The sequence below is a fragment of the Bos javanicus genome, chromosome 10 (assembly GCF_032452875.1).
Source record: "Bos javanicus breed banteng chromosome 10, ARS-OSU_banteng_1.0, whole genome shotgun sequence".
NCBI lineage: Eukaryota > Metazoa > Chordata > Mammalia > Artiodactyla > Bovidae > Bos > Bos javanicus.
The window spans coordinates 99,253,739-99,281,502 of record NC_083877.1 but is presented as its reverse complement, the minus strand read 5'-3'; the positions used below and the strand labels follow the sequence as shown (position 1 = coordinate 99,281,502).

General features: G+C 39.8%; 1 protein-coding gene across 4 annotated transcripts in view; it reads left to right on the top strand.

Moving 5' to 3' along the window:
* The window catches only part of GALC (galactosylceramidase), a 57,656-nt gene that overhangs the window by 19,387 nt on the left and 10,505 nt on the right, over positions 1 to 27,764 (top strand). For all 4 annotated transcript variants that reach the window (XM_061429627.1, XM_061429630.1, XM_061429628.1 and 1 more), the window contains 9 exons: positions 945 to 983; positions 5,633 to 5,763; positions 13,451 to 13,606; positions 14,496 to 14,620; positions 16,192 to 16,319; positions 22,348 to 22,437; positions 23,156 to 23,242; positions 25,250 to 25,400; positions 26,635 to 26,815. In XM_061429627.1, coding sequence (XP_061285611.1) covers positions 945 to 983; positions 5,633 to 5,763; positions 13,451 to 13,606; positions 14,496 to 14,620; positions 16,192 to 16,319; positions 22,348 to 22,437; positions 23,156 to 23,242; positions 25,250 to 25,400; positions 26,635 to 26,815 — 1,088 coding nt within the window. The remainder of the gene's footprint in view (positions 1 to 944; positions 984 to 5,632; positions 5,764 to 13,450; positions 13,607 to 14,495; positions 14,621 to 16,191; positions 16,320 to 22,347; positions 22,438 to 23,155; positions 23,243 to 25,249; positions 25,401 to 26,634; positions 26,816 to 27,764) is intronic.

The following is a 27,764-nucleotide window of genomic DNA, read 5'->3' as shown; positions in this document are numbered from 1 at the left end:
ACAACTTAGCGACTGAACCACCACCACCAGAATCACTTGAGTGAAAAGAGTATTTGGAAGCTATGCCCATCTCTCAGGTGCAAAATGAAAGTCTTAGCGAAGTTCTATTTCAACCCCAAAACCTCATGCTGTTGATTCTAAGCCTGAGAGATTTGTGCGTGTTCCTTTTATCTGTCTTCATTAAGAGTTTGCTTTCATGATGGCACACATCACTGTGACTCTCTGTGTGTGCTAAAGACATGACCCCTGTGCAGTGTCCTTATTAATACTTGGCTTCCAGGGGTGCTTGTAGGGACTGGTAAGAATTACTGCCACAGTCCTATGTGTGCTAAGTGTCCAGTGCCTGCTGTAGTTCCTGGCATACACTGTCTTGTCAATCTTTATTGAATGATTTAATATTCCATTTTTAGAAATCTCTGGAGTAAGTGACTTTTTGAAAAATACCCTCCAAATATGTTAAGGTTTTTAAAAATACTATTTTAATTAAAAATTATGTTGTCTTATAAATATCTATCAGAGAAGGCAGTGGCACCCCACTCCAGTACTCTTGCCTGGAAAATCTCATGGATGGAGGAGCCTGGTAGGCTGCAGTCCATGGGGTCGCTAAGAGTCGGGCACGACTGAGCGACTTCACTTTCACTTTTCACTTTCATGCATTGGAGAAGGAAATGGCAACCCACTCCAGTGTTCTTGCCTGGAGAATCCCATGGACGGAGGAGCCTGGTGGGCTGCCGTCTATGGGGTCGCACAGAGTCGGACACGACTGAAGTGACTTAGCAGCAGCATAAGTATCTATAAAGTTGATAGCAGGAGATTCTATTAAGTAAGAAAAATGGCTTTCCAGATAATATGAAAGATGGTGAGAGAAGAGGCATCTTAGTGGTAGCGTTTACTTTCTGGCACAAAATCTTACAATTCTGACATTTTGACTTTCTGTTTTGCAGATATGGAATGAGAGGGCATTTGACATTAATTATATCAAGGTCTGTACAACTTTAAAATCTTTTTATCTTTAAGTTATTAGTGAAAAATCCCTTTATAGTTCCATGGAAATCAGTAGTAGGAACACTGCATTTTGTACAGCACAGTGATGTGTTTTGCCAGTTGTAACATAAAATTATATAATTCCTTCTAATCCCCAAATTGCCTTTGTCTATAGAGTTGTGGTGAATTTTCCTATTTAAAAATTCATTATTTGTATAATTATGATAATTGTTATAGAACAACTATATCATTTAGATTTTTAGAATGTCAAGAAATGTTAAATTTTTCTTTCATTGTCATGTATCAAATTTGTAGTATATTATCTCATTCTTGTTTTCTTTGGAAACAAGAAATTCTTATTTGTTTCTTTCTCCTGTTTCTTTCTTTCTTTCTCCCATTACATTGGAGTGTGTTGTATGTTTCTATTTGTGATTAGCAAATAGATAGCAACTAATATTTGCAAAGTGTGTTTCTTTTAGAGGTACTTTGCCTAAATATTTATCTCTCTCTAATTCTTACTGCCCCTTTATGGGGTAGCTACTGTTATTACTATTTTTTAGGAAAGGAAAATCTGAGAGTAATAGCCCTTCCCATCACTGGAAAACAGATGGCAGTTTAACTTTTCAAGTGGAGATATTCTCTGGTTTACTTTATAGTTCTGTTTGTCTTGTTTTATTATGTCTTTTCTCTAAGAAATAGAATTTCATGGTTACATTTTTTTTTCTTTAAATTGAGTGTCTTATTCTTTTAAGCACGTCATATCCACTAAATTTATTTCATTTATTTATTCAGTCAGCCAGCCAGAAAGCATTTACTCAACACCTAGTTTGTCAGACAACGTATATGTGCTTGGAATACAAGGATAAAACGTGCTTTTTCTACCCAAAAAGAGTTCACATTTGGGGACTGTAGAGTCCCATATGACCAACTGAAATATCAGTCATGGTTTATTTAGCAGAATAGTGCTTGTCAGGGGGCGCAGAGAGGAGTTGATGCCTGTATCTGAGATTAGGGAATTCTATTTAAAGACTAGTTGGAATCTTCAAGCTGGGATGGATAGGAACTCCACAAGTTGCTAAGGCAGACGATGCCATTGGGAAGACGTGAAGACGGGGAAGTAAAGGGGTTTGGGGGCAGAGCAAGTGGAGAAAGATGGATTAGACCAGCAGGGGCACTGAGCCATCAATAGGCTGGTGTGTTTTGGATTAACGGCATGATTTAGTCACTAGTTGTGCGGAGGAGAAGGCAGAGATTGAGAGGATTGAATGCAGCCAGAGCCAGGTAACTCAAAGTTAACTGCAGGGGGCAGGCATTACCAGCGAAGGGGTGAGAGTGCGGCAGGGTGGGTGGGTGGCTGTGGAGGGCGAGGAGTCGTTAGTGGCAAGCTGGGACTAGGATGAGTACAGGTCTGATGAGAGCAGCAGGAAGACAGAGCAGAAGCCAAGTTAGTGCCCATATCCCGTGTAGCCCTATAGTCAGGTAGACCGTGTTGCTGTGATGAACTCTCATCTTCCCAAACTTGACATTTCAAGTCCCGCCCCCCTCCACCGCCCCGCCAACCCCCACCTTGGGATTACACATGTTCTCTTTGAGATAAGTGAAAGTGAAAGTGACATTGCTCAGTCATGTCCGACTCTTTGCGACCCCATGGACTGTCGCCCACCAGGCTCCTCCATTCATGGGATTTTCCAGGCAAGAATATTGGAGTGGGCTGCCATTTCCTTCTCTAGGGGATCTTCCCAACCCAGGGATCAAACCTGGGTCTCCTGCATTGCAGACAGGTGCTTTACCATCTGAGCCACCAGGGAAGACCATATGATTGTTTTTAGCTTTCAAATGTATTTCATTTGAAAGAAGCTTTAAAAGCATTAGAATTTAGTTTCATATTTGTTTTAAGCTAATGGTCTGCAACTAAGGTGGTTGTTTTATTTATTTGTTTTTACTATTAAGAGCCTGTTGCGTATTCCTTTGCATTCTAATTCAGCTTGCCTGATTTGAAAGACTAATTCCTATTCTAAGACTCATCATCAGTGTTCTAAATGTTTTAGACTTTGTTTCCTTTTCTCTCAAACTGTAGTTTGCCTGCAGTAACACATCTTAGGAACTAACTTGTAGTTTGCATTTGCCATTTTTGTAGTAATATTTTCCTAAAATCTGTGTCCTGTTTGTTAAAAGGCCCATGAGAGAGAGTTCAATAATGGCACATGAATGCAGGTATTCAGATTCAATAAGCTTAATGAATATATATTCCATATAGTATAGTAAGATGGCCCCTGGAAATAATAAGAAGGATTTGTCTTTAAGAGTAGAAATAAATATAGTACAAACAAGCAATGTATGTGAAGATGGCAAGGCTATTTTTTTCTTTTATTTTTGCTGTTTACATTGTATTTGGGATTCCCTGGTGGCTCAGATGGTAAAGCATCTGCCTGCAATGCGAGAGACCCAGATTTGATCCTTGTGTCAGGAAGACCCCTTGAGAAGGACATGGCAACCCACTCCAGTATTCTGGCCTGGAAAATCCCATGGACAGAGGAGCCTGGTGGGCTATAGTCCCTGGGGTTGCAAAGAGTCGGACACGACTGATTGACGTCACCACACTGTATTTATGATTGACTTTGTTTTTCAATTGTGTCTGGAAAATCCCTTATAGGATCTGAGCGTAGTGAATGGAAATGGATGTCTCTGGACCCTCGTTCAGTTCAATCAGAACAGCATCCTTTCCATTTATCTTATAAGTAATATTTCTGTCTAGACTTTTGTGGGGGGAGAGGGAGGGTGGAAAGGGAAAGATTCCACAGCAAAAACATTTGGAATACATTAGATAAAGCTTTGCTCAAAGAATGCTACTTTTCATCCTCATTTTGGCAATTTATGTATAAAACACAGTTTCTAGACTCGTATATTTTACAGTATTATTTGAATATACCATATTAAAAAGTAAGTGATTTTAGAGATGATGCTCTAGGAATAGAATTAGAAAAAATAGATCATCATGATAAATACAAATGTGACTGAGTTGCTCTACCTCCTCTCTGTAAGAGTAAGAAAGAACTTCAGAGTGATGAGACTCAAGCTGGTCTCCTAACAGAGAGCTCGGGATTCTGAGTTCTACTGAATCTTGAGTTGTTTGTTGTTTAGATGCCAAGTTGTGTCCAACTCTTGAGAGTTAGTTGATCTCTAAGGATCTGTTCAGATTGCTTTCAGAGTGGAATTGGTGAGAGCACATTATTTGGAAATTTCTTTAGTTCAGAAAACTCAGAATGTGAAAAGAGAGCTTGTGAAATTCTTTGTTCCCCCTTAATCAATATTTACTGAGTGCCTGCAACTATGAGCCTGATAGTTCAGAGTGCATGGGGATGTCGCAGTGAGTTCACACACAGCCGTCCATCGAGAACTACTGTTTTGAGATCGGCATCTTCTGCTCCTGGGTGAAATGATGTCCCCTCTTCTCGGGTCCTGCTGCATGTATTGGCAGTCCATACTGCTCAGTATGGACCACTCTGTGATTGTCTAGGACACCCTGTTAGTGTTAGCGTGCTGCCAAGCGTGTTTGCCACTGGACGGCGAGGACCCTGTCTTGTGCCTCTTTCAGGGCCCTCTTGGGGCCCAAGCACAAAACAAAGCGCTCTGTGCTCTGTGAATTTATTCCTGTTACAGTTTAGCTTGTTGTTTTTAATCTGGTGGGCGGGTAGTCCTACAGACTGATTTTATTGCCTGTGCTGTGTATATGAAAGCATTGAGGGTAACAAAAGAATATTTCTTGTTTCTACTTATAGCATGATGCAGAATTCTAATAATTGTAGTACTTTAAGTAATGGCAGAATATTTAAAGACATTGCAAAATGCTCAAAATAAAATGAAAAGTTAAAGCATTTTGTGTGTGTGTGCTCAGTTGTGTCTGACTCTTTACCACCCCCTGGAGCCCACCAGGCAATGTGTATTTAATCTGATCCCAATTTACTGTGTCTGCATAAGAAAACTGGAGAAGGCAATGGCACCCCACTTCAGTACTCTTGCCTGGAAAATCCCATGGATGGAGGAGCCTGGTGGGCTGCAGTCCATGGGGTTTCGAAGAGTCGGACACGACTGAGCGACTTCACTTTCACTTTTCACTTTCATGCATTGGAGAAGGAAATGGCAACCCACTCCAGTGTTCAGTGTTCTTGCCTGGAGAATCCCAAGGACGGTGGAGCCTGGTGGGCTGCCGTCTATGGGGTCGCACAGAGTCGGACACGACTGAAGCGACTTAGCAGCAGCAGCAGCATAAGAAAATTCCTGTAAGAATTCATATCAGAGTAGTGTTTTTTTATGGATATTACTGCTCTGATTTAAAAAAAAAATTTCCACCATTGCACCCAAATTTTCTATGGCTAAACGTAATTTTAAAGTCAGAGGGAAAATCCTTCTAAAATATTTTTGCCTCTTGGGTTTTTTTTTTTTTTTCTTTTTACATTCCTATGAAGTAGATTATTTTAGTGATAGTGTTTTTTTACCTCTCCACATGGGGCACATTTCTATTGAGAAATAATGTTGACACTCTCATCCTACTTGTTGAATCTGAAGACACTTTAGCTCACTTGGTTGTAAGTCAGCAGCTGAAAACTCATTTTTAACCTTTCCTGTGTTCTGTTTCTCTCTCTGAAAGGTGTTAAGAAGAATGCTGAACCATCAAGGTCTCCAGCACGTGAAAATCATAGCGAGTGATAATCTCTGGGAGCCCATTTCTGCTTCTATGCTGCTTGACCCTGAGCTCTTGAAGGTGATTGATGTAATAGGGTAAGGAATGTTTTACTTTGAGAATGAACAGTTTTTGGTTGGTTGCTCAGTTGACGGTGCCTTTGTTTTTGCCTGCTTTTCCCCTTTTGATTATATTTTCAGAAGGTTGCTTTCTTGTATTTACTTAACTAAAGCATGTATAAATGATACTTCATTCCTTTTTTTCTTTGAAAGGTATGTATTTTGGGAATCTTTCTATGACAATGTAATAATGTATTGATGACTTTTGAAATATTGTGTCAGTGTTCAGAAATACAAAACATGATTTTATTTAGATTAAGGGGCAGAGTAGTGTTTACATTTTAGAAATTATGAAGGCAGTGTTGTCTCTCCCTCCCCCTAAGTGTTCCTGTCTTGCTCAATTTGGATTCTCATTCAAGGAGCTTATTCTCATGGTGAGACTCTACCATTCCAGAAAGGATTTGTTGTTGTTTAGTCTCTCAGTCGGGTTCGACTCTTTGTGACCCCATGGACTGCAGCACACCAGCCTTTCCTGTCCTTCACTATCTCCCAGAGTTTGACTCAATGGACATGAGTTGGAGCAATGATGCCATCCAACCATCTCATCCTCTGTTGTCCCCTTCTCCTCCTGCCTTCAATCTTTCCCAGCATTAGGGTCTTTCCAAATGAGTCAGCTCTTTCTATCAGGTGGCCAAAGTACTGGAGCCTCAGCTTCATCATCAGTCTTTCCAGTGACTACTCAGGACTGATTTCTTTTAGAATGGACTGGTTGGATCTCCTTGCAGTCCAAGGGACTCTCAAGTGCCTTCTCCAACACCACAGTTCAAAAAGGTCTTTGGTGCTCAGCCTTCCTTATGGTCCAACTCTCACATCCATACATGACTATTGGACAATCCATAGCTTAGATTATTTCCTGCCTATTTCTGAAATAGTTAAGAGTTTCAGTTTGTATTGTTTAGTATGGGGACCACTAGCCACAGGTGTTACGGAACGCTTGAAATGTGGTTAGTCTAAACTGAGGAGTGTTATAAGTGTAAAGCACACACTGGATTTTAAAGATGTGTTAATAATAGAAAACTAGGTTATTAATTATTTTTCATATTGATTACATGTGTTGAATGATAGTATTTTGGGTATATTGGGTTAAACAAAATATATGATTAAAATTTTGTGTTTTTTTAAACATAGCTACTAGAAGATTTAAAGTTACTTTGTATAGCTCACATTGTATTCCTATTGGACCAATCTGGTTTAAACTGTGACAGTATTGTGTTTAACCTCTTAGTGAATTTGTTGTTGGGGCCTTGGCCCCAGTTTCCAGCCTGTGAAGCCAGTTGTTGTCAGTGCTTCCATCAGGGTAGGGTCTGCCCCTGTGGAATGAGAACCTGTTGGTCACCTGTCACCTCCACTGTTTCCACATTCTGTCTGCTGATCCTGCCCAGTCCTGATGCTGCAAGACTCCTGGGGACTCTCTGTCACCTGGTTTTGATGGGGATATTGTCTGTGGGTTGTAATTTCCATCATGAGATTGGTCTGTTTGGTTTCAGGAGGAGTAGTGTGCAGAGTTTCAGAAACTGGGCTGCTACCATGATCCACCTTGTCTATAAGTTTTATTTCTCCTGTAATACACATATGTTTTTCTGATAGGATATACTTTGGTTTACTTTCAGTGATCTTAATCTTGTCATTTAAAGTTTGAAAAATCATGCCATGAAATGATAGAGACGTTTTGCCTAATTATATGCATTTAAAAATTATTCTTAAAGAACTTTTACATTATTTTGTTGAACTGTAGATCTGGGCATCACAAGAGACCTGAATTTCAATATCAGTTCAACCCTCTTTTCTCAGATTATTTGATAAATCACTCAGGTTTAAAATGTAACAGTTTCTTTATTTTCTGAATGAGCGATATAATACCTATTTCTATAGCTTTGAAAGAGATGCTTTTTGGGATTTTAAAGATAATGCATACTCTTTATAGAAAATTTGGAAACTGTAGAAAACTATAGAGTTGGAACTTACTCAGAATCTTAATATCTAGAGATCATTAATAGCATTATAGCATGATATTTTCCAGAGTATTATTTTTTATATTGAGTATTTTTTATTTTTACCAGAGACATACCAGATATACATTTGACTGAGTGATAACTAGATGAGTCTTAAAATTAGCATTTCTTTGAGAGGTCAAAACTGAATATTATGATCATGGAATGAAGTTCTGGGATATAGAATAAGGGCTTCCCAGGTGGTATTAGTGGTAAAGAACCTGTCTACCAGTGCAGGAGATGTAAGAGACACGTGTTTGATCCTTGGGTCAGGAAGATCCCCAGGAGGACATGGCAACCCACTCCATTATTCTTGCCTGGAAAATCCCATGGACAGAGGAACTGGAAAGGCTATAGTCCACAGGGTCGCAGAGAGTCAGACATGACTTTGAAGTGACTTAGATCAGATCATCAAAATGTTCAGTTCAGTCGCTCAGTTGTATCGGACTCTTTGCGACCCCATGAATCACAGCACGCCAGGCCTCCTTGTCCATCACCATCTCCCAGAGTTCACTCAAACTCACGTCCATCGAGTTGGTGATGCCATCCAGCCATCTCATCCTCTGTCGTCCCCTCTTCCTCCCGCCCCCAATCCCTCCCAGCATCAGAGTCTTTTCCAATGAGTCAACTCTTCGCATGAGGTGGCCAGAGTACTGGAGTTTCAGCTTTAGCATCATTCCTTCCAAAGAACACCCAGGGCTGATCTCCTTTAGAATGGACTGGTTGGATCTCCTTGCAGTCCAAGGGACTCTCAAGAGTCTTCTCCAACACCACAGTTCAAAAGCATCAATTCTTTGGTGCTCAGCTTTCTTCACAGTCCAGCTCTCACATCCATACATGACCACAGGAAAAACCATAGCCTTGACTAGATGGACCTTTGTTGGCAAAGTAATGTCTCTGCTTTTCAATATGCTATCTAGGTTGGTCATAACTTTCCTTCCAAGGACTAAGCGTCTTTTAATTTCATGGCTGCAGTCACCATCTGCAGTGATTTTGGAGCCCAGAAAAATAAAGTCTGACACTGTTTCCACTGTTTCCCCATCTATTTCCCATGAAGTGATGGGACCAGATACCATGATCTTCGTTTTCTGAATGTTGAGCTTGAAGCCAACTTTTTCACTCTCTTCTTTCACTTTCATCAAGAGGCCTTTTAGTTCCTCTTCACTTTCTGCCGTAAGGGTGGTGTTATCTGCATATCTGAGGTTATTGATATTTCTCCCGGCAATCTTGATTCCAGTTTGTGTTTCTTCCAGCCCAGCGTTTCTCATGATGTACTCTGCATATAAGTTAAATAAACAGAGTGACAATATACAGCCTTGATGTACTCCTTTTCCTATTTGGAACCAGTCTGTTGTTCCATGTCCAGTTCTAACTGTTGCTTCCTGACCTGCATACAAACTTCTCAAGAGGCAGGGCAGGTGGTCTGGTATTCCCATCTCTTTCAGAATTTTCCACAGTTTATACAGCCTTGATGTACTCCTTTTCCTATTTGGAACCAGTCTGTTGTTCCATGTCCAGTTCTAACTGTTGCTTCCTGACCTGCATACAAACTTCTCAAGAGGCAGGGCAGGTGGTCTGGTATTCCCATCTCTTTCAGAATTTTCCACAGTTTCTTGTGATCCACACAGTCAAAGGCTTTGGCATAGTCAGTAAAGCAGAAATAGATGTTTTTCTGGAACTCTCTTGCTTTTTCGATGATCCAGTGGATGTTGGCAATTTGATCTCTGGTTCCTCTGCCTTTTCTAAAACCAGCTTGAACAACTGGAAGTTCACAGTTCACGTATTGCTGAAGCCTGGCTTGGAGAATTTTGAGCCTTACTTTGCCAGCGTGTGAGATGAGTACAATTATGTCGCAGTTTGAGCATTCTTTGGCATTGCCTTTCTTTGGGATTGGAATGAAAACTGACCTTTCCCAGTCCTGTGGCCACTGCTGAGTTTTCCAAATTTGCTGGCATACCGAGTGCAGCACTTTCACAGCATCATCTTTCAGGATTTGAAATAGCTCAACTGGAATTCCATCACCTCCCATAGCTTTGTTCGTAGTGATGCTTTCTAAGGCCCACTTGACTTCACATTCCAGGATATCTGGCTCTAGGTCAGTTATCACACCATCGTGATTATCTAGGTCATGAAGATCTTTTTTGTACAGTTCTTCTGTGTATTCTTGCCACCTCTTCTTAATACCTTCTGCTTCTCTTAGGTCCATACCATTTCTGTCCTTTATCGAGCCCATCTTTGCATGAAATGTTCCCTTGGTATCTCTAATTTTCTTGAAGAGATCTCTAGTCTTTCCCATTCTGTTTTCCTCTATTTCTTTGCACTGATCACTGAGGAAGGCTTTCTTATCTCTTCTTGCTATTCTTTGGAACTCTGCATTCATATGTTTTATCTTTCCTTTTCTCCTTTGCTCTTCAGTTCTCTTCTTTTCAGAGCTATTTGTAAGGCCTCCTCAGACAGCCATTTTTCTTTTTTACATTTCTTTTCCACGGGGATGGTCTTGATCCCTGTCTCCTGTACAATGTCACGAACCTCAGTCCATAGTTCATCAGGCACTCTTGTCTATCAGATCTAGTCCGTTAAATCTATTTCTCACTTCCACTGTATAATCATAAGGGATTTGATGCATGATTTATGGATCAAAATGTTAAAGTTTATTAAAATTATGTAATTGCAGAGAACAGTAGTCAGATTTTCCAAGTTGGGATTTATAGTTCCAGAACATGAATTCTCAACCCTGTTAGGTGCTAGCTTTCTTTTTGGGTTTCTGTTGTGCATTTTTACAGTACTGACGAGGTGTCTGTTTTCACCTGAGGTCAGTGATTCAGGTGGAATCTCATTTTCCTCTGATTACTTATTTTATATTCTTTATTATATATTCATTTTTCCTTAGGAAACCATGGAATACCAGATTGATGTGCCTTACTTCATCTTTACTAGGATAATTAATTCCCAAGTAGGATTTTTTTTTCTTAAAAGATTCATGACGGAAATGGAATTAAATAACTAAAAACTAAAGTTTGTTGTTTTTCAGTCGCTCACTCACGCCCAGCTCTTTGTGACCCCATGGACTGCAGCACACCAGACTTCCCTGTCTTTCACCATCTCCCGGAGCTTGCTCAAACTCCTATCCATTGAATTGATGATGCCATCTAACCATCTTATCCTCTGTCATCCCCTTCTCATGCCTTCAATCTTTCCCAGCATTGGAGTCTTTTCCATTGAGTTAGCTTTCACATCAGGTGGCCAAAGTATTGGAGCTTCAGCATCTGTCCTTCCAATGAATATTCAGGACTGATCTCCTTTAGGATGGACTGGTTGGATCTCCTTGCAGTCCAAGGGACTCTCAAGAGTCTTCTTCAACACCACAGTTCAAAAGCATTGATTCTTTGGTGCTCAGCATCTTTATGGTCCAGCTCTCACATCCATACATGACTATAGCTTTGACTATACAGACCTTTGTTGGGAAAGTAATGTCTTTGCTTTTTAATACATGCTCTAGGTTTGTCATAGCTTTTCTTCCAAGGAGCAAGCATCATTGAATTTCATGGCGGCAGTCACCATCTGCAGTGATTTTGGATCCCAAGAAAATAAAGTCTGTTACTGTTTCCCCATCTATTTGCCATGAAGTGATGGGACTGGATGCCATGATCTTTGTTTTCTGAATGTTGAGTTTTAAGCCAACTTTTTCACTCTCCTCTTTCACTTTCATGAAGAGGCTCTTTAGTTCTTCTTCACTTTCTGCCATAAGGGTAGTATCATCTGCATATCTGAGATTATTGATATTTCTCCTGGCAATCTTGATGCCAGCTTGTGCTTAATCCAGCCAGGCATTTTTGCATGATGTACTCTGCATAAGTTAAATAAGCAGGGTGATAATATACAGCCTTGGTTTACTCCTTTCCCAATTTTGAACCAGCCCGTTGTTCCATGTCCTGTTCTAACTGTTGCTTCTTGACCAACATACAGGTTTCTCAGGAGGCAGGGAAGGTGGTCTGGAAGTTCCATCTCCTTCATAATTTTCCAGACTAAAATAGGTCTTCACAATCATTCTTTTAATGTTAAGAATACTACTGTTCCAAACCACAAAGATAAGAATTGTAATATGATTCAGTCTCTGTTATTTTGCTTGTATTTTTGTTAAATTTTTTGTCAGTAGTTGTTGGCTTAAGAAGTACACACTCTTCTCCCTAGAGTTCATGTGCTAACTCTTATACTGTTAGCCTCTTTTCTATTTTACATTTGAAATTTCTTAATTGTTTTTATATTCAATAATCAGTCACTTCCACAACCATCATTATGACAATATTTTAGCCTTGGAACACTAAATGTACATTTATATTTCAGTTGACTCCTCCCAAATGCCAGAAGAAGGGAGAAGTTCATTGCTCTGGAAAGGGTTTCTCCACCTCTGCACTTTGATGTTCTTCACTGGATAGTTCTTTGCTGTGGGGACATGCTAGGGGCATTGTAGGCTGTTTAGCAGCGTCTCTGGCCTCTGCACACTAGAGAATGGTAGCAACTCCTGCTGTGGCTTCTCCACCAGGCAGAGTCACCCAAGTTGAGAACCACCACTGCTCTGGGTTTAATAACTTCTTATTTTTATTCAAAGAAGAGTCCTCTGGGTTTTTGTTGGTTTTGTTTTAGTGTTTTTGTTTTTGCTGGGGAATAAATGCCAAGCTGTCTTTCTCTGTATGAGGGGTAGAGCAGGGGAGGAAATACTATTGATACTTTATGTAATAAGCTCATTAGTCTTTTTTTTAAATTAAATAAATACTGTATCTCTTTATAACAAATCAACTGGGTCTTCCTTGTGATAACTTCTCTAGTGGTGGCCTGTGCACTTCTGTCATTATTGCCTCACAGCATGTGGGTTCCCTGATCAGGAATTGAACGTGCGTCCCTTGCATTGCAAGGTGGATTCTTAAGCACTGGGCTGCCAGGGAAGTCTTACTTTTGGTTTTCTTTTTCACTCCTTCCTTTCTACTGTCCAAGCTCACTACATCCCCTGGGAAGTCTGAATCCTGTCTCCACCTCATTCATCTCTTGGAATGTTCTAGGCCTCTTCTGCTGCCTCCATCTGTCGACATCCTTCCCTTCTTGTTATGGTTTCCAGGAAGAGGTCTTTCTCACTGATGATCTCCCCGCTTCTGTTCGTTGTAAGTGCATCTCATCCTCAGGGCATGCTGAGACCCAGGGGTGGGAAGCAGATGCTTACATACAGCCTGACATCTACCTGGAAGTTGCCCATTGTTTTAAGATAGAAAACCTTGGCAAAGACACATATGTTTGTTCACTCAATGAAAGTTGTAGTTGCTCAGTTGCGTCTGACTCTGTGACCCCATGGAATAGTCCATGGAATTCTCTAGGCCCGAATACTGGAGTGGGTAGCCGTTTCCTTTTTCAGGAAATCTTCCCTTCCCAGGTATTGAGCCCAGGTCTCCCAGATTGCAGGCAGATTCTTTACCAGCTGAGCCATCAGGGAAGCCCACGAATACTGGAGTGGGTAGCCTATCCCTTCTCCAGCAAATCTTCCTGACCCAGGAATTGAACCGGGGTCTCCTGCCTTGCAGGCGGATTCTTTCCCAGTGGAACTACCAGGGAGGGTATTTACTCAGTAAATATATGGAAGTGCCTGTTCTGACTTTTTACATTTCCTCCCTCTCTTTCTTTTCTAGAGCTCATTACCCTGGGACACTTACAGTAAAGGATGCTAGGTTGACTAAGAAGAAGCTTTGGTCTTCTGAAGATTTTAGCACTGTAAATGGTGATATGGGTGCAGGCTGCTGGGGTCGCATATTGAATCAGAATTACGTCAATGGCTACATGACTTCGTAAGTTATTAAAACTTTCAAAGGTTTTCATTTTGAAAAATTTCAAAGCATAATAAGTAAAAAAAAGTACAATGGACTTCCATAGTCTTACAACCTAAATTCAGTGATTTAAGCATTTGCCTTATTTCGTTCATCCGTCCTATACCTAACATGTGTCAGCTCTAGAAAGAGAAGGCAGGAAGCTGCGAACAGAAATAGAGCTTATTTTGGGGTCTGATATATTGTCTTAGATATGGTTAAGTTATTTCCCTGACTTAGATGCTTTTGTTCCCTTAAAATCAGTTACTACTGAGACCTCTTCTGCAGGGGTAAGCATTGTGGGCAGGCTTAGACCACAAAGTGGCTTAGGTCTTAAATGGCTCCTCTTGTATCAAGAGAGTTATGTGTGGTTCTCTTCCCCTGCCCTGTCTGCCTACACCATCACTTGAGCCCTGGCAGTCGGACTCTTAAGAGTTCTCATTGTAAAACTTTACAGCCGCTGAGTCAGGTCATGAAATTATGTCATGAAACTGGGGCATTAAGAAGGCTGATTGTCAAAAAGAAAGCAGGTATAGATAAAGTCTTTATCTGTATTTGACTCACGTTTGTGGTACTGGTAGGTCGTGACTCTTTTTCTGGTTATACCATTGTGCAGTAAAAATTGTGCACTTCATATACATTTGTATTTTTTATTATATGATTCACTATTAAAAATATTGCATCCCTCATTTGATTTTTCAAAATGTGGGTGAACTTAGGCAACTTAAATTTTCTTGTTTTGGGTGGTAATTTTACCACTTGCATATATTTGTGTAAACTTTGCTAAGGTCTTTTATACTATAGGCTTCTAGACATTTACACTTTTATTACAAGCTGCTTGGTGTTTCTCTTTTATCAAACAATCTTTTAGCACCATTGCTTGGAACTTGGTGGCCAGTTACTATCAGCAGTTGCCATATGGGCGTTGTGGACTGATGACTGCTCAGGAGCCATGGAGTGGGCACTACGTGGTGGAAGCTCCTATCTGGGTATCAGGTATGGTTCAGATCCCATCCCTCACTCCCTGCCTTTCTTTCTAAGAGACAAAGCAGAAAGCACTTAGAGGGAGTTATAGAAACACTGTGTGTGTGTGTGTGTGTGTGCGCACACACATGTGCACACATTGGTTTTAAGTGTATCTCTGTTTTAGCAAGATTTGTCCTAGTGTTTTATAAGACTCTTTCGGGTAACTAAGCTACTCTCTGTATTCCATTCTTGATTATTCTAAGACCAAGCTCTTTTTTTCCAGTTGATGTATTTTTCACAGGGATTTATAGTCATGACATTAACCATGTAATCATGACATTATTCTAAACTCAGGTTGTTCTTTAATAAATACGAAAATGGTAAGTTTTGGATTTTTATTAACTCCTTAAATTGGATTTGGTTAACTCCTTAAATGTTGACATAGTTGGTCCCACATTATTTCAATGAACTAACGTACTTTTATAATTTTGTCACTGTTTCTTGGGGGGTTAATTTTGTCACTTCCCAAAATGAGACAAGGAGTATCACTCAGTACATTTCTAGGACAAGCTTTGAAGGTGCCCAATAAATGAGTATTGTGAAAATAAACTTGTTTAAAACCATAAAGCTTAGTTTTTGAAATATTTTGTTAACTTTTTGAAAACCATATTCTTTGTAGTTATATTAAGGTGATTTAAATAGAGATCAACAAAAACTGGGAGGAGATAACTTTATTTACTGTTGGAATAAAGTAGTTTTTCAGTAGTCTTGAACTGACAGAGTGTGGTTTATTTATTTTTTACCAGTCATTCTAAGAATATTCCCTTAATTATACCATTTAACTAGGCTAATTACTCAAAAGTTGAAACATGAGGCTGGCAAATATTTTTTCCAAAATAGAAATTAGCTGTTAGACTCAGTCATACTTGGGAAAGTTTTCCTTGTAACCGTCTCGGTTCTTTGGTCAATCTAATAATTGACAAAAGACAGATCACCAGGAAAAAAACCCATTTAATTTTGTACATAAAAATATGGGACTCAAGTTTGCAGTCAGGCAATTGAGGCTTTATAATGCCATCCTAAGCAAAGGAATGAGATAGGGACCTGGAGCTTTACAGGGGAAGAAGACCATTCATAGAAAGAGATAGGGACCTGGAGCTTTACAGGGGAAGAAGGCCATTTATAGAAAGAGAGAGGGACCTGGAGCTTTACAGGGGAAGAAGACCATTCATAGAAAGAGATAGGGACCTGGAGCTTTACAGGGGAAGAACACCATTCATTGGAAGAGAAGAACAGATATTTGCTGTGCCATGAAGATAAGTCTTTCAGATAAAAAGTTATTGTTGGTAATAGCTCTCTTTCTGGGCCGGGTCTCCTATCTAGATTCTTTCAGGCAGTTGAAGGAGAGAGAAATTTTTTCTTTAGTCTTCTGGGTCTTGATTGCCAGCAGTTCAAAATAATACGCATGCTAAAGTGGCACATTTTGGGGTGGCATACTCTGTTCTCTTTCAGCCTCAAGTAAGTAGATAGCTTTTTATTTCTGGAAGAATCCTATTATCACCACTTTAATGTTATTTGGGTCTTTCTCTGCTTTTCTATAGCTCATACCACTCAGTTTACTCAACCAGGTTGGTATTACCTGAAGACAGTTGGCCATTTAGAGAGAGGAGGAAGCTACGTAGCTCTGACGGATGGCTTAGGTAACCTCACTGTCATCGTTGAAACTATGGTAATTCTTTGTCGTTTTTATTGGATTAATTCACTTTGTTAGTATTGGGGGAAAAAAAGCATAAAATGTAACTGAACACCTTAAAGAAAAAAAAGGAGCTTTTCTTTTCCATGTAGGATCCCAGGACTGGGATGATCAGTCTGTGGCTTGACCTGGTCACTCTCTGGGCTGAGGGTCCACCTGTGCAAACCTTCTCTTCCTTTCAGATTCATCCCAGGCGTGAAGGACCCAACTTTATGCCTTTTTTCCCCCATTCTACACAGTTACGTGAAAATCTTTCTTGCAGCTTTGGTTTTAAAGAAATTCTGCCAGTTCTTCAAGTAGCTGAAGGGAAAGAGCATGAGAAATACTGATATTCTGCTTCTCTCCCAAAGATATTGTTGCCTTCACCTGGGAACTGGGAGGGAGGGAGCCCCATGTTCTTGACTGTACCTACTTGGCCTGGAGTTTCTGTCAGTCCAGCCTGAGAGGGACAGGGAGGGATGGCTTGTGGTTTAAATGCCATATACTCTTGATGCTCATACCGAGTTTTAGTAGATTTTCTTGAATACTTCTGTATTTGTAGTGTGCCCTTAGGATCATTTCCAGACTTTAGCATTATTATTATTTAAATAATTTTCACCAGTTTCGCTGGGAGTATATTTATGGAGCTCCTCACACTGACATTCTAGAAGCAGATCTCTCCTTTACTCATTAGATATGGTTTCCTTCAGTTCTTTGAACATTTTTAAATACCTGATATTTTAATGTGTTTTGTCTAAGAAGTATAATATCTAATAGGTAATGGCTAGGCTTTCTCAGACATCGTTTCTGTCAACTGCTTTTATATCCGTATATGGGCCATTCTTTCCTGTTTCTTTGCAAATATCATATATCATTTGTTGTATCATATATCATATATATATCATTTGTTGAAAGCTAGACACGTTACATAAAATAACCTGGACACTCTGGACATCAGATTCTTTCTCCTCTCTAGCATTTGTTGTTGCTTTTTGTCATGGCTGTTGCTGTTAATTTGCTTTGTGACTTTCCTGAACAGATTCTGTAGTTTGCAAGCTTTATCATGTATGGCCACTGAAATCTCTGCTCAGTTTTCTTAGTGGTCAGATCATGATGGTACAGCTTTCCTCATGTTTGGAGCTAGCAAGTGTCCCAGCCTTTGCTGACAGGCTCTGTATACATAATGGGGGCATGCTTCAATGCCCAGGTGGGTGGTTTACAGCTCTGCCTTAGCTCTTACTTCCTGTTTGAGCCAAGCTCCCAGGGAGGCTTGAATTTCCCAGTAAAGCCATCTGGGGCTATAGTTTTCTTTGTGGAAAAGTTTTTTAACTATAAGTTTTTCAACTAAAAGTTTTTCAACTTCCTTTACAGATAAAGGGATATTCAGTTTGTCCATATCTTCTTCAGTGAGCTTTGGGTTTTTGTGTCTTCAAGGAAATTTGTCCATTTCATTTAAGTTGTTAAATTTCTCAGCACAAAGTTACTGCTATTATTCCCTGCTGTTTTCTTTATATATATATATATACACACACACACACACACACACGCACACACACACACACACACATATATATACACTGTATTGATGTCACCTCTCTTAATGTTCATAATTGCAGTTTGTATTTTCTTTCTTCTTATTCTGGTTTCATGATTAGTCTGGCTAGAAGTTTATTCAATTCTGTTAATCTTCTCAAAGAATCAGCTTTTGGTTTCTCAATTATACAGTCTTGTTTTTCTGGTTTTGTTTGATTTATCGTTTCATCTCTTATTATTTTCTTTCCTCTGCTTACTTTGTTTTTTTAAATTAAATTAAAAGTTTTATTGAAATATAATTGATTGACAATATTGTCTTAGTTTCAGGTACCCAGCATAATGATTCAATACTTTATAGGTTATGCTGCCTTTAAAATTATTACAATATGATGTCTGTATTTCTCTGTGCTTTACAGTGTACCCTTGTTGATTATCTGTTTTATACCTAGTAGTTTCTATCTCTGAATCCCATACCCTGCGCTTATTTTGGTTTTAATTTGCTCTTCTTTTGCTAGTATCTTAAGCTAAAGTTTCTGTTTTAGTGGCATCCCACAAATCCTGCTGTGCTACGTTTTTATTTTTGTAAATTCAAAATGCTTTCTAATTTCCCCTTTTATTTTTTTCTTTGAGACATAGATTATTTAGAAATTTGTTATTTAATTTGTAAATATTTGCAGATTTTTTTCAGACATTTTTGTTATTCATTTCTGACTTAATTCTGTTGTGGTCAGAGAATAGACTTTGTGGGACTTGAATCTTTTTGAATTTATGGAGACTTCTGTTATAGCTAAGACTGTGGTGTACTTTGGTAAATGTTCCTTGTACAGTTGAAAAGAATACATATTCTGCAGTTATGAATGAAGTGATCTATAGATGTTAATCCAGGCAAATTGTTTGATAGTTTTGTTCAAATCACCTGTATCTTTGTTGATATTCTGTCTAGTTGTGTGTCAGTTATTGAGGGGAGGTATTAAAATCTCTAATTACAATTTAAAAATTTCCCACAAAACCTGGCCCAGAACCTTATATTGTTAAGTCCTCTGTGATTGTTAAATCCCATAAAGTAGGAACGATGTCACAGACTTCTTTTGATCCACACCACGGTAATGATGGCTTCCCTGGTGGCTCAGACAGTAAAGTGTCTGCCTGCAATGCGGGAGACCTGGGTTCAATCCCTGGGTTGGAAGGATCCCCTGGAGAAGGAAATGGCAACCTACTCCAGTACTCTTGCCTGGAAAATCCCATGGACAGAGGAGCTTGGTAGGTTGTGGTCCATGGGGTTGCAAAGAGTCGAACATGACTGAGTGACTTCACTTTCCTTTTTTCCTTTACTTTATGGTAATGATTATTTTGAAAAAGTGATGTTGACAATGAGATTTGTTGTATATATTTAGCTGACTGAAGTTGTGCATTTGAAGGTTATACTTGGGTGAGATGCCTTCTTGGTGAAAACATCCCAAGCATTTCCTTTTTTTGGATGTATATCACTTAGAAAACAGAGCATAAGTTTAATCTTATGTGTATGCCATCAGATGACTCTGGAATTCAAAGTCTGACTCAGTCAAAATGCCATTAAGTTTTATTTTGAGTAGGTATATACAATGTTGTTGTTGGTCAGTTGCTCAGTCGTGTCCAACTCTTTGTGACCCTGTGGACTGCAGCACGCCAGGCTTCCCTGTCTTTCACCATCTGCTGGAGCTTGCTCAAACTCATGTCCATCGAGTCGGTGATGCCATCAACCATCTCGTCCTCTGTTGTCCCCTTCTCCTCCTGCCTTCAGTCTTTCTCAGCATCAGGGTCTTTTCTAATGAGTTGGCTATTTGCATCAGGTAGCTAAAGTTTGGAGCTTCAGCTTTAGCATCAGTCCTTCCAGTGAATATTCAGGACTGATTTCCTTTATGATGGACTGGTTGGATCTTCTGCGGTCCAAGGGACTCTCAAGAGTCTTCTCCAACATCACAGTTCAAAAGCATCAGTTCTTCGGTGCTCAGCTTTCTTTATGGTCCAACTCTCACACCCATACATGACTACTGGAAAAACCATAGCTTTGACTAGATGGACCTTTGTCGGCAAAGTAATGTCTGCTTTTAATATGCTGTCTAGATTGGTCATAGCTTTTCTTGCAAGGAGCAAGTATCTTTTAATTTCATGGCTGCAGTCACCATTGGCAGTGATTTTTGGAGCCCCCCAAAATAAAGTCTGTCACTATTTCTATTGTTTCCCCATCTATTTGCCATGAAGTGATGGGACCAGATGTCATGATCTTAGTTTCTGAACATTGAGTTTTTTTTTTTTTAAATTTTATTTTATTTTTAAACTTTACATAATTGTATTAGTTTTGCCAATGGATTCATTTTGAACATTGAGTTTTAAACAAACTTTTTCACTCTCCTCTTTCACTTTCATCAAGAGGCTCTTTAGTTCTTCTTTGCTTTCTGCCATAAGGGTGGTGTCATCTGCATATCTGAGGTTATTGATATTTCTCCTGGCAATCTTGATTCCAGCTTGTGCTTCATCCAGCCCAGCATTTCTCAAGATGTACTCTGCATATAAGTTAAATAAGCACAGTGACAATATACAGCCTTGACATACACCTTTCCCAATTTTGAACCAGTCTGTTGTCCCATGTCTGATTCTGTTGCTTCTTGACCTGCCTACAGATTTTTCAGGAGGCAGGTAATGTGGTCTGATATTCCCATCTCTTGATGAATTTCCCACAGTTTGTTGTGGTTCACATAGTCAAAGGCTTTAGTGTAGTCAATGAAGGAGAAGTAGATGTTTTTCTGGAATTCTCTTGCTTTTTCAATGATAAAATGGATGTTGGCAATTTGATCTCAGATTCCTTTTCTTTTCTAAATCCAGCTTGAATATCTGGAAGTTCACGGTTCATGTACTGTTGAAGCCTGGCTTGGAGAATTTTGAGCATTACTTTGCTAGTGTGTGAAATGAGTGCAATTGTGTGGTAGTTTGAATACTCTTTGGCAATACTTTTCTTTGGTATTGGAATGAAAACTGACCTTTTCCAGCCCTGTGGCCACTGCTGAGTTTTCCAAATTTGCTGGCATATTGAGTGCAGCACTTTCACAGCATCAGTTTTAGTATTTGAAATAGCTCAGCTGGAATTCTGTCACCTCCACTAGCTTTGTTCATAGTGATGCTTCCTAAGGCCCACTTGATTTCTCACTCTAAGATGTCTGGCTCTAGGTGAATGATCACACCATCATGATTATCTGGGTTGTGAAGATCTTTTTTGTACAGTTGTTCTGTGTATTCTTGCCACCTTTTCTTAGTATCTTCTGCTTCTGTTAGGTCCATACCATTTCTGTCCTTTATCGAGCCCATCTTTGCATGAAATGTTCCCTTGGTATCTCTAATTTTCTTGAAGAGATCTCTAGTCTTTCCCATTCTGTTGTTTTCCTCTATTTCTTTGCATTGATGGCTGAGGAAGGCTTTCTTATCTCTTCTTGCTATTCTTTGGAACTCTGCATTCAGATAGCGATACCCTTCGTCTTCCCCTTTGCCTATAGCTTCTCTTCTTTTCTCAACTATTTGTAGGCCTCCTCAGACAACCATTTTGCCTTTTTGTTTTCTTTTTCTTGGGGGTGGTTTTGATCACCACCTCCTGTGTAGTGTTCTGAACCTCCGTCCATAGTTCTTCAGGCACTCTGTCTATCAGATCTAATCTTTTGATCTATTGTCACTTCCACTGTGTAATCTTAAGGAATTTGATTTAGGTCATACCTGAATGGTCCAATGGTTTACCCTAGTTTCTTCAATTTAAGTCTGAATTTTGCAATAAGCAGTTCATGATCTGAGCCATAGTCAGCTCCTGGTCTTGTTTTTGCTGACTGCATAGAACTTCTCCATCTTCAGCTACAAAGAATATAATCAGTACGATTTTGGTGTTGACCATCTGGTGATGTCTATGTGTAGAGTCTTCTCTTGTGTTGTTGGAAGAGGGTGTTTGCCATGACTAATGCATTCTCTTTGCAAAACTCTGTTAGCCTTTGCCCTGCTTCATTCTGTACTCCAAGGCCAAATTTGCCTGTTACTCTAGTATCTCTTAATTTCCTACTTTTGCATTCCAGTCCCCTATGATGAAAAGGACATCTTTTTTTGGTGTTAGTTCTGGAAGGTCTGGTAGGTCTTCATAGAACCATTCAATTTCAGCTTCTTCAGCATTAGTGGTTGGGGTTTAGACTTGGATTACTGTGGTATTGAGTGGTTTGCCTTGGAAATGAACAGACATTTCACATTGTGGATGTGACTGGTGATGGAAGAAAAGTCTGATGTTGTAAAGAGCAATACTGCATAGGCACACACAATAGGCATTCAACAAAGGTTTTGTTAGAAATAGTCTTTAAGAATTTGGAATACACTCTCTGTCACCTAGTGAGTGTGACTTCTGTTAGTCTAGGTGCAGTAAATGACTTTTTCTTTAAAATGTCCTATGTCTCATCTGAATAACTTACATGATTTTTTTTCTCCTTAGAGTTATAAACATTCCAAGTGTATACGACCACTTCTTCCCTATTTCAATGTGTCACATCAGTTTGCTACGTTTGATCTTAAGGGTTCTTTTGTAAGTAAATAAGTAGAACTTTTATTTTGGTTTTGATTTGAGAATTTATATATTTTATCATGAGCTAGAAGTTTTTAAGTGAAATATTATAAGCTATTAAGAGTTTTCATACACATTGTTCAATGACTTGGTGTCTTCTCTTTGCTGATTGGTTTTAGTCAGGAAGTACAGAAGCCACGAGGAGGTAATGCTCTTTGTGGTTTTGAAGAATCCTAACAAAAGTCACTTACAAGAAGGTTTTTCTTTTTGGTAGAGCATCATTTGTGTAGTTGAGGAAGCTTTCCAGCAATGCTCTTTACAACATTCGATATAAAAAGACACAAAATTCTTGTTATTTCTACCTATTGTTAGATTTGAATACAGAAATATATACAGTGCACTTTCTACTAATTGCATAAGCATTGTTTTTTAATGCCAGAAAATTCTTAAAAAGCTTTTTATATAGGTATAATAATAATGAGTATTTTTGAAGCAAAGATACAAATCTTTTTTTAACATTTGCCAAAAATCTGCAGTGTTTGTAGGAAATAAAGTATTTGCTTGAATAATGTCTTCCTACTTTTGAAATGATTGTTACTTAAGGTTTGAGGTGGGTCTTTTGGTAGGTAGAAATAGAATGCACCTTGTCCTTGGTTCATTCTTGCTGGTACAGGTTTTAGAAGTCCTCCAAGAGAAGATGGTGAATCACTCAACAGCTTTCTTTGTGTTTCCTCCTCAGAGTCAAATACAAGAGCTACAGGTGTGGTATACCAAACTTGGAAAACCATCGGAGAGATTTCTCTTCAAACAACTGGATTCTCTATGGGTAGTTTTAAATAAATTCCTATAGTTTGAGCATTGCAGTAGGGAACAGAAATTTGATTAATGAATTAGTTTTTAGTTTCATAATTGATTTATGGCTGAAGCATAATAGAGATAAAGTTCCCCCCCGTTTTTAAAATAGAAGTCCTCTTCAAGGAAGCATGTTTTGGTAGATGGGTTTGCTCTTGGTATTTAGTTTGTCTTGGTGAATGGTACCATCACTTGGTTGCCCAGGTCAGAAATTCGAGTCTCATTTGAGACTGTCATTCCCACCCATTCTTTGAATACCCTCAGTGACCAAGTACAGACCGTGTCACCCACATAGTTCTCCTGCCCATGCCTCATTCTCCACTCCCACTGCTCCTGCTTATTCAGGTCCTCATTAGATCTCTCGTGGATTTTGGAAACTCTCTCTTGCTCGTTTAAGTCTCTCTGCCAAACATCGCATTGCCCCCAGAGCTGGTTTTTGTCTATCCTTTGCTCAGATGCCTTAATGATTTTGTCAGTTCACATTCCTTAGTGTAACATGTGACCTCATTACTACCTCACGAGGTAAAAGAATGCTTTCTTTTCTAGAGGCCTGTCCTACTAAATTGATCTTTCTTCTCACACTAAACTTCTTGTAATTTTCAGGGCATGGGTATGCCAAGTTAATTACTTCTGTAACTTTGCACATGATTTTTCTTCCTCCTGGGATGCCTTGTTTGTATTTTTATCATCCTTCAAGACTCACCCCAAGTGTGGCTTTCTCTGAAGCCTTCCCAGCAGTCTTAGGGTCATAGCCACCTGGGGATGTGTGTTTGCTTAGGAAGCACGTCCCTGCTGCACCGGATGCCTCCATGATTGAGTCCCCACCTTATACATCCTTAAAGGTCCCTGCCTTTTTGTTCCAGGTGCCTAGTGTGGAGCTTAGTAAATGGTGGTTTCTTATCAGTAAATGTTTCAAAGACTGAATTGGTCTGTGCAAGCACATCACTTAGCCTAATTGACACAGATCTACTTTTTCTGGTAATTATTACTGTTCTGTGACTCAACTAGTCACTATCAATAAATGTAAGTGTAGCGTCTACTTTTTGTATGACACATTGCTAGAAATAACATCATAAAATTGATTTTCCCATAAGAAAAATGTATCATTTGGGGTTATTCCTAAGCCAGAATATGGTATTAGATATTTCATAGACCTGACCGACAATTTAAAGCAAAGGTGTGAGATAAACACCTTTAATTCAAAGTAGAAAAGAAGAACTGCTCAGACTTCATGAAGTGGACGTACAGTTAGTGCCGTCATCAATTATGCTAAAGCTTCACTGTCTGTAGAGGCCCGTATTTGCTGTAGGACACCTATGATGTAGGGAATGTTTCTTCTGGGTCACTCACTGAGCTTAGAACTTTATAAATATTGTCTCACTTAATACAACAGCCCTATGTAGTATGTATTTTATACTCATTTTAGAGATGAAGCGATTATGGCTTTAAGAGATTAAATTGGCAAAACATAAACCTAGTTTGCTAATTGAAATATGTATTGAACATGTAATGAGTAGGTAGGACTTTTTTAAAAATTAATAGTAAGGTTTTCTGTGTTTAATAGCTGAGTCAACAGTAAGATTTTACAGATATTTCTACCTTAGTGAAGTCCTAAAAAATAAATAAGCAGATCTCTTGGATACGTATATTGAATTTATACACAGGCTTTGAAGATCTTATAGTCTAATGGAAAAGCATAGACTGATAGAAATAGATTTGGGGGTCATCTGTTCCTTCTTCCTTGTATGAAGTGAAATTCTCCTAATATCCTTTCTAGAATGTAATTTTATAAAGTTTTCTAAACAACTTAAGAAAAAAGATTTCCAGGGCCTTGGTATTAAGTGTGTATATTCACAAATAATTAGGGACTTCCAACAGAAATCACTTTGGCATTTCTTAAGCTATTTCTTAAAAAGGCTATTTGACTCACATGAGATGAGCCGAGGCGCCTGGCTTGACCACAGTGTTGTTTCTCTCTCAGCTGCTCGATAGCGGTGGCAGCTTCACCCTGGAGCTGCAGGAGGACGAGCTGTTCACCCTCACCACGCTCACCTCCGGCCGCAAAGGCAGCTTCCCGCCACCTCCCAAGTCCCAGCGCTTCCCCTCTGTCTATGAGGATAACTTCAACATTGGTAAGTCTTTGTACTGACACTTAACTTGGTTCCCATTTTCAGCAGTAATGGATAGATTTCTACCTATCAAACTGGTGCAAGATGGAGTCTGTGAGAAGTGCATTGATTTAGTTCTAAATCTCTATGTGGTAAAAGGGCCCTAATTTCTGTTACTTCCAAGTAACATCGCAACTTGAGGGTCTTGTAATTTGCAGTGCCAGAAAAAATTTAGAGGTTATTGTTGGAGTGAAAGTTATACAGACCTTACTCAACTTACAGTAGGGTTAGGTCCTGATAAACTCACCGTAAGTTGAAAATACCATAAGTCAAAAATGTACTTCATGTACTTTAATCTACTTCGCCTACCAAACCTGTTAACTCAGCCTAGCCTACCTTCAGTGGGCTCCAAACACCTATGTGACCCAGCAGTTGGGCAGAATCCTCTAACAAAGCCCAACAAGGTGTGGTGTGTCTCCTGTCGCTTCCGATGCTGTAAAGAAAGTGAGCCCAGGACGGCCGTCAGGGTCCACAGTGGTGCTCAGCGACTCTGCTGTTTACCCTCGTGATTGTGTGGCTGACGGCGCTGTGGCTTTTTGCTGCTCACGGCCACTGCCCGCATCACGAGAGGGTGTGCTCATCAAAATCCAAAGTTTGAGGTACAGTTTCTACTGAGTGCGTATCACTTTCATACCATTGAAACTGGGAAGTCAGGGCAGTTGAACAACTTGCCTTGGGAACTGACTGAGCTAGACTTTGAACCCAGGTCTGCGTGTTCCTGAACCAGGATCTTTCCTCTTAAGCATTTGCATGGATTGAATATGTAAAGTCTGTATGTCCGACTGATCATATTGGTATTTAATAAAGATGACATAAAGTCCGTAGCTCTTTAATTACCTAAACCCTACCCTTTGACTATTTATAAGTATCATTTCTCTGGTAGCTCAGTGTTCAAGAATCTGCCTGCCAATGCAGGAGATACGGGTTCAATCCCTGGGTTGGGAACATCCCCTAGAGAAGGAAATGACAACCCACTCCAGTATTCTTGCCTGGGAAATCCCATGGGCAGTTTGGCATGCTGCAGTTCATGGGGTCGCAAAGAGTTGGACATGACTTAGTGACTGAACAACAATAAAAAATATCATTTGCCTATTTAAAACTTTTCAAAAGTATATCAGAATGTACCAGAAAACATTAGAGAGGAGAGATGCTGTAATGATTTGATAACTCAACACACAATTTATTGTGTTCTGAACAGATTACCCGTTCTTTAGTGAAGCTCCGAATTTTGCTGACCAGACTGGGGTGTTTGAATACTACGTGAATATGGAAGACCCCGGAGACCATCGCTTCACACTGCGGCAGGTTCTCAATCAGAGGCCCATCACGTGGGCTGCCGATGCGTTCAACACCATCAGCGTTATCGGGGATTACTCATGGTATGTAAAACTGACCTCGTCTTTACCATAGATGTGGTGAAATAACCTTGTAATGTCGTCAGGTACTTTCTGAAGCCAGGACTCCACAACAGCCCTCCTTGTCCAGGAGCCTAAGAGGTCTGTGATAACTGTTGACTGTCACAGTGGGCGCAGACCAGCCGGTCGTTTTGCTGTTGTTCGGCGTCCTTCCCTCAGATTTCCCCAATTTAATAGTAATCGTTGCAGGGTAAGATTGGTTTTAATGTGAAATCTGAGGGCTTTGGCCCCAGTTATAATGTAAAATTTACGCATAAGCAGACTTTGCAATGGCACCCCACTCCAGCACTCTTGCCTGGAAAATCCCATGGATGGAGGAGCCTGGTGGGCTGCAGTCCATGGGGCCGCTAAGAGTTGGACACGACTGAGCGACTTCACTTTTCACTTTCATGCACTGGAGAAGGAAATGGCAACCCACTCCAGTGTTCTTGCCTGGAGAATCCCAGGGACGGGGAAGCCTGGTGGGCTGCCGTCTGTGGGGTCGCACAGAGTCGGACACGACTGAAGCGACTTAGCAGCAGCAGCAGACTTTGTGATATGCATGTTGTTTTTAAGCTTTTGTTTTTGCTGGAGAGTTGCTCCGTTGATCTGGTGTTGCCACCTGCTGGACCCATACTTGAATTACACTGTTTTAGCCTTTGTGCAAAATCTGTTTACAAGGTGACAGTAGATGGCAATAGTAAAAAGCAAATCAGCTTTCAGTTGGCTAGTGAATTTAACTAGTATACCTCCACCGTGAGACATAAAATACAAGCATTTCAGGCTTAGTGATAGTAACTATTAATGCGAAGTCACAAAATAGCCATATCTGTAGCCTGGAAATTGGACAGGGAAGGGAAGATAATTTGGAAGAAAGCCTTGAATTCTTTATATGAGGAATGCTGTAGAAAGTCTCTATCCCTTCTGCAGAGCC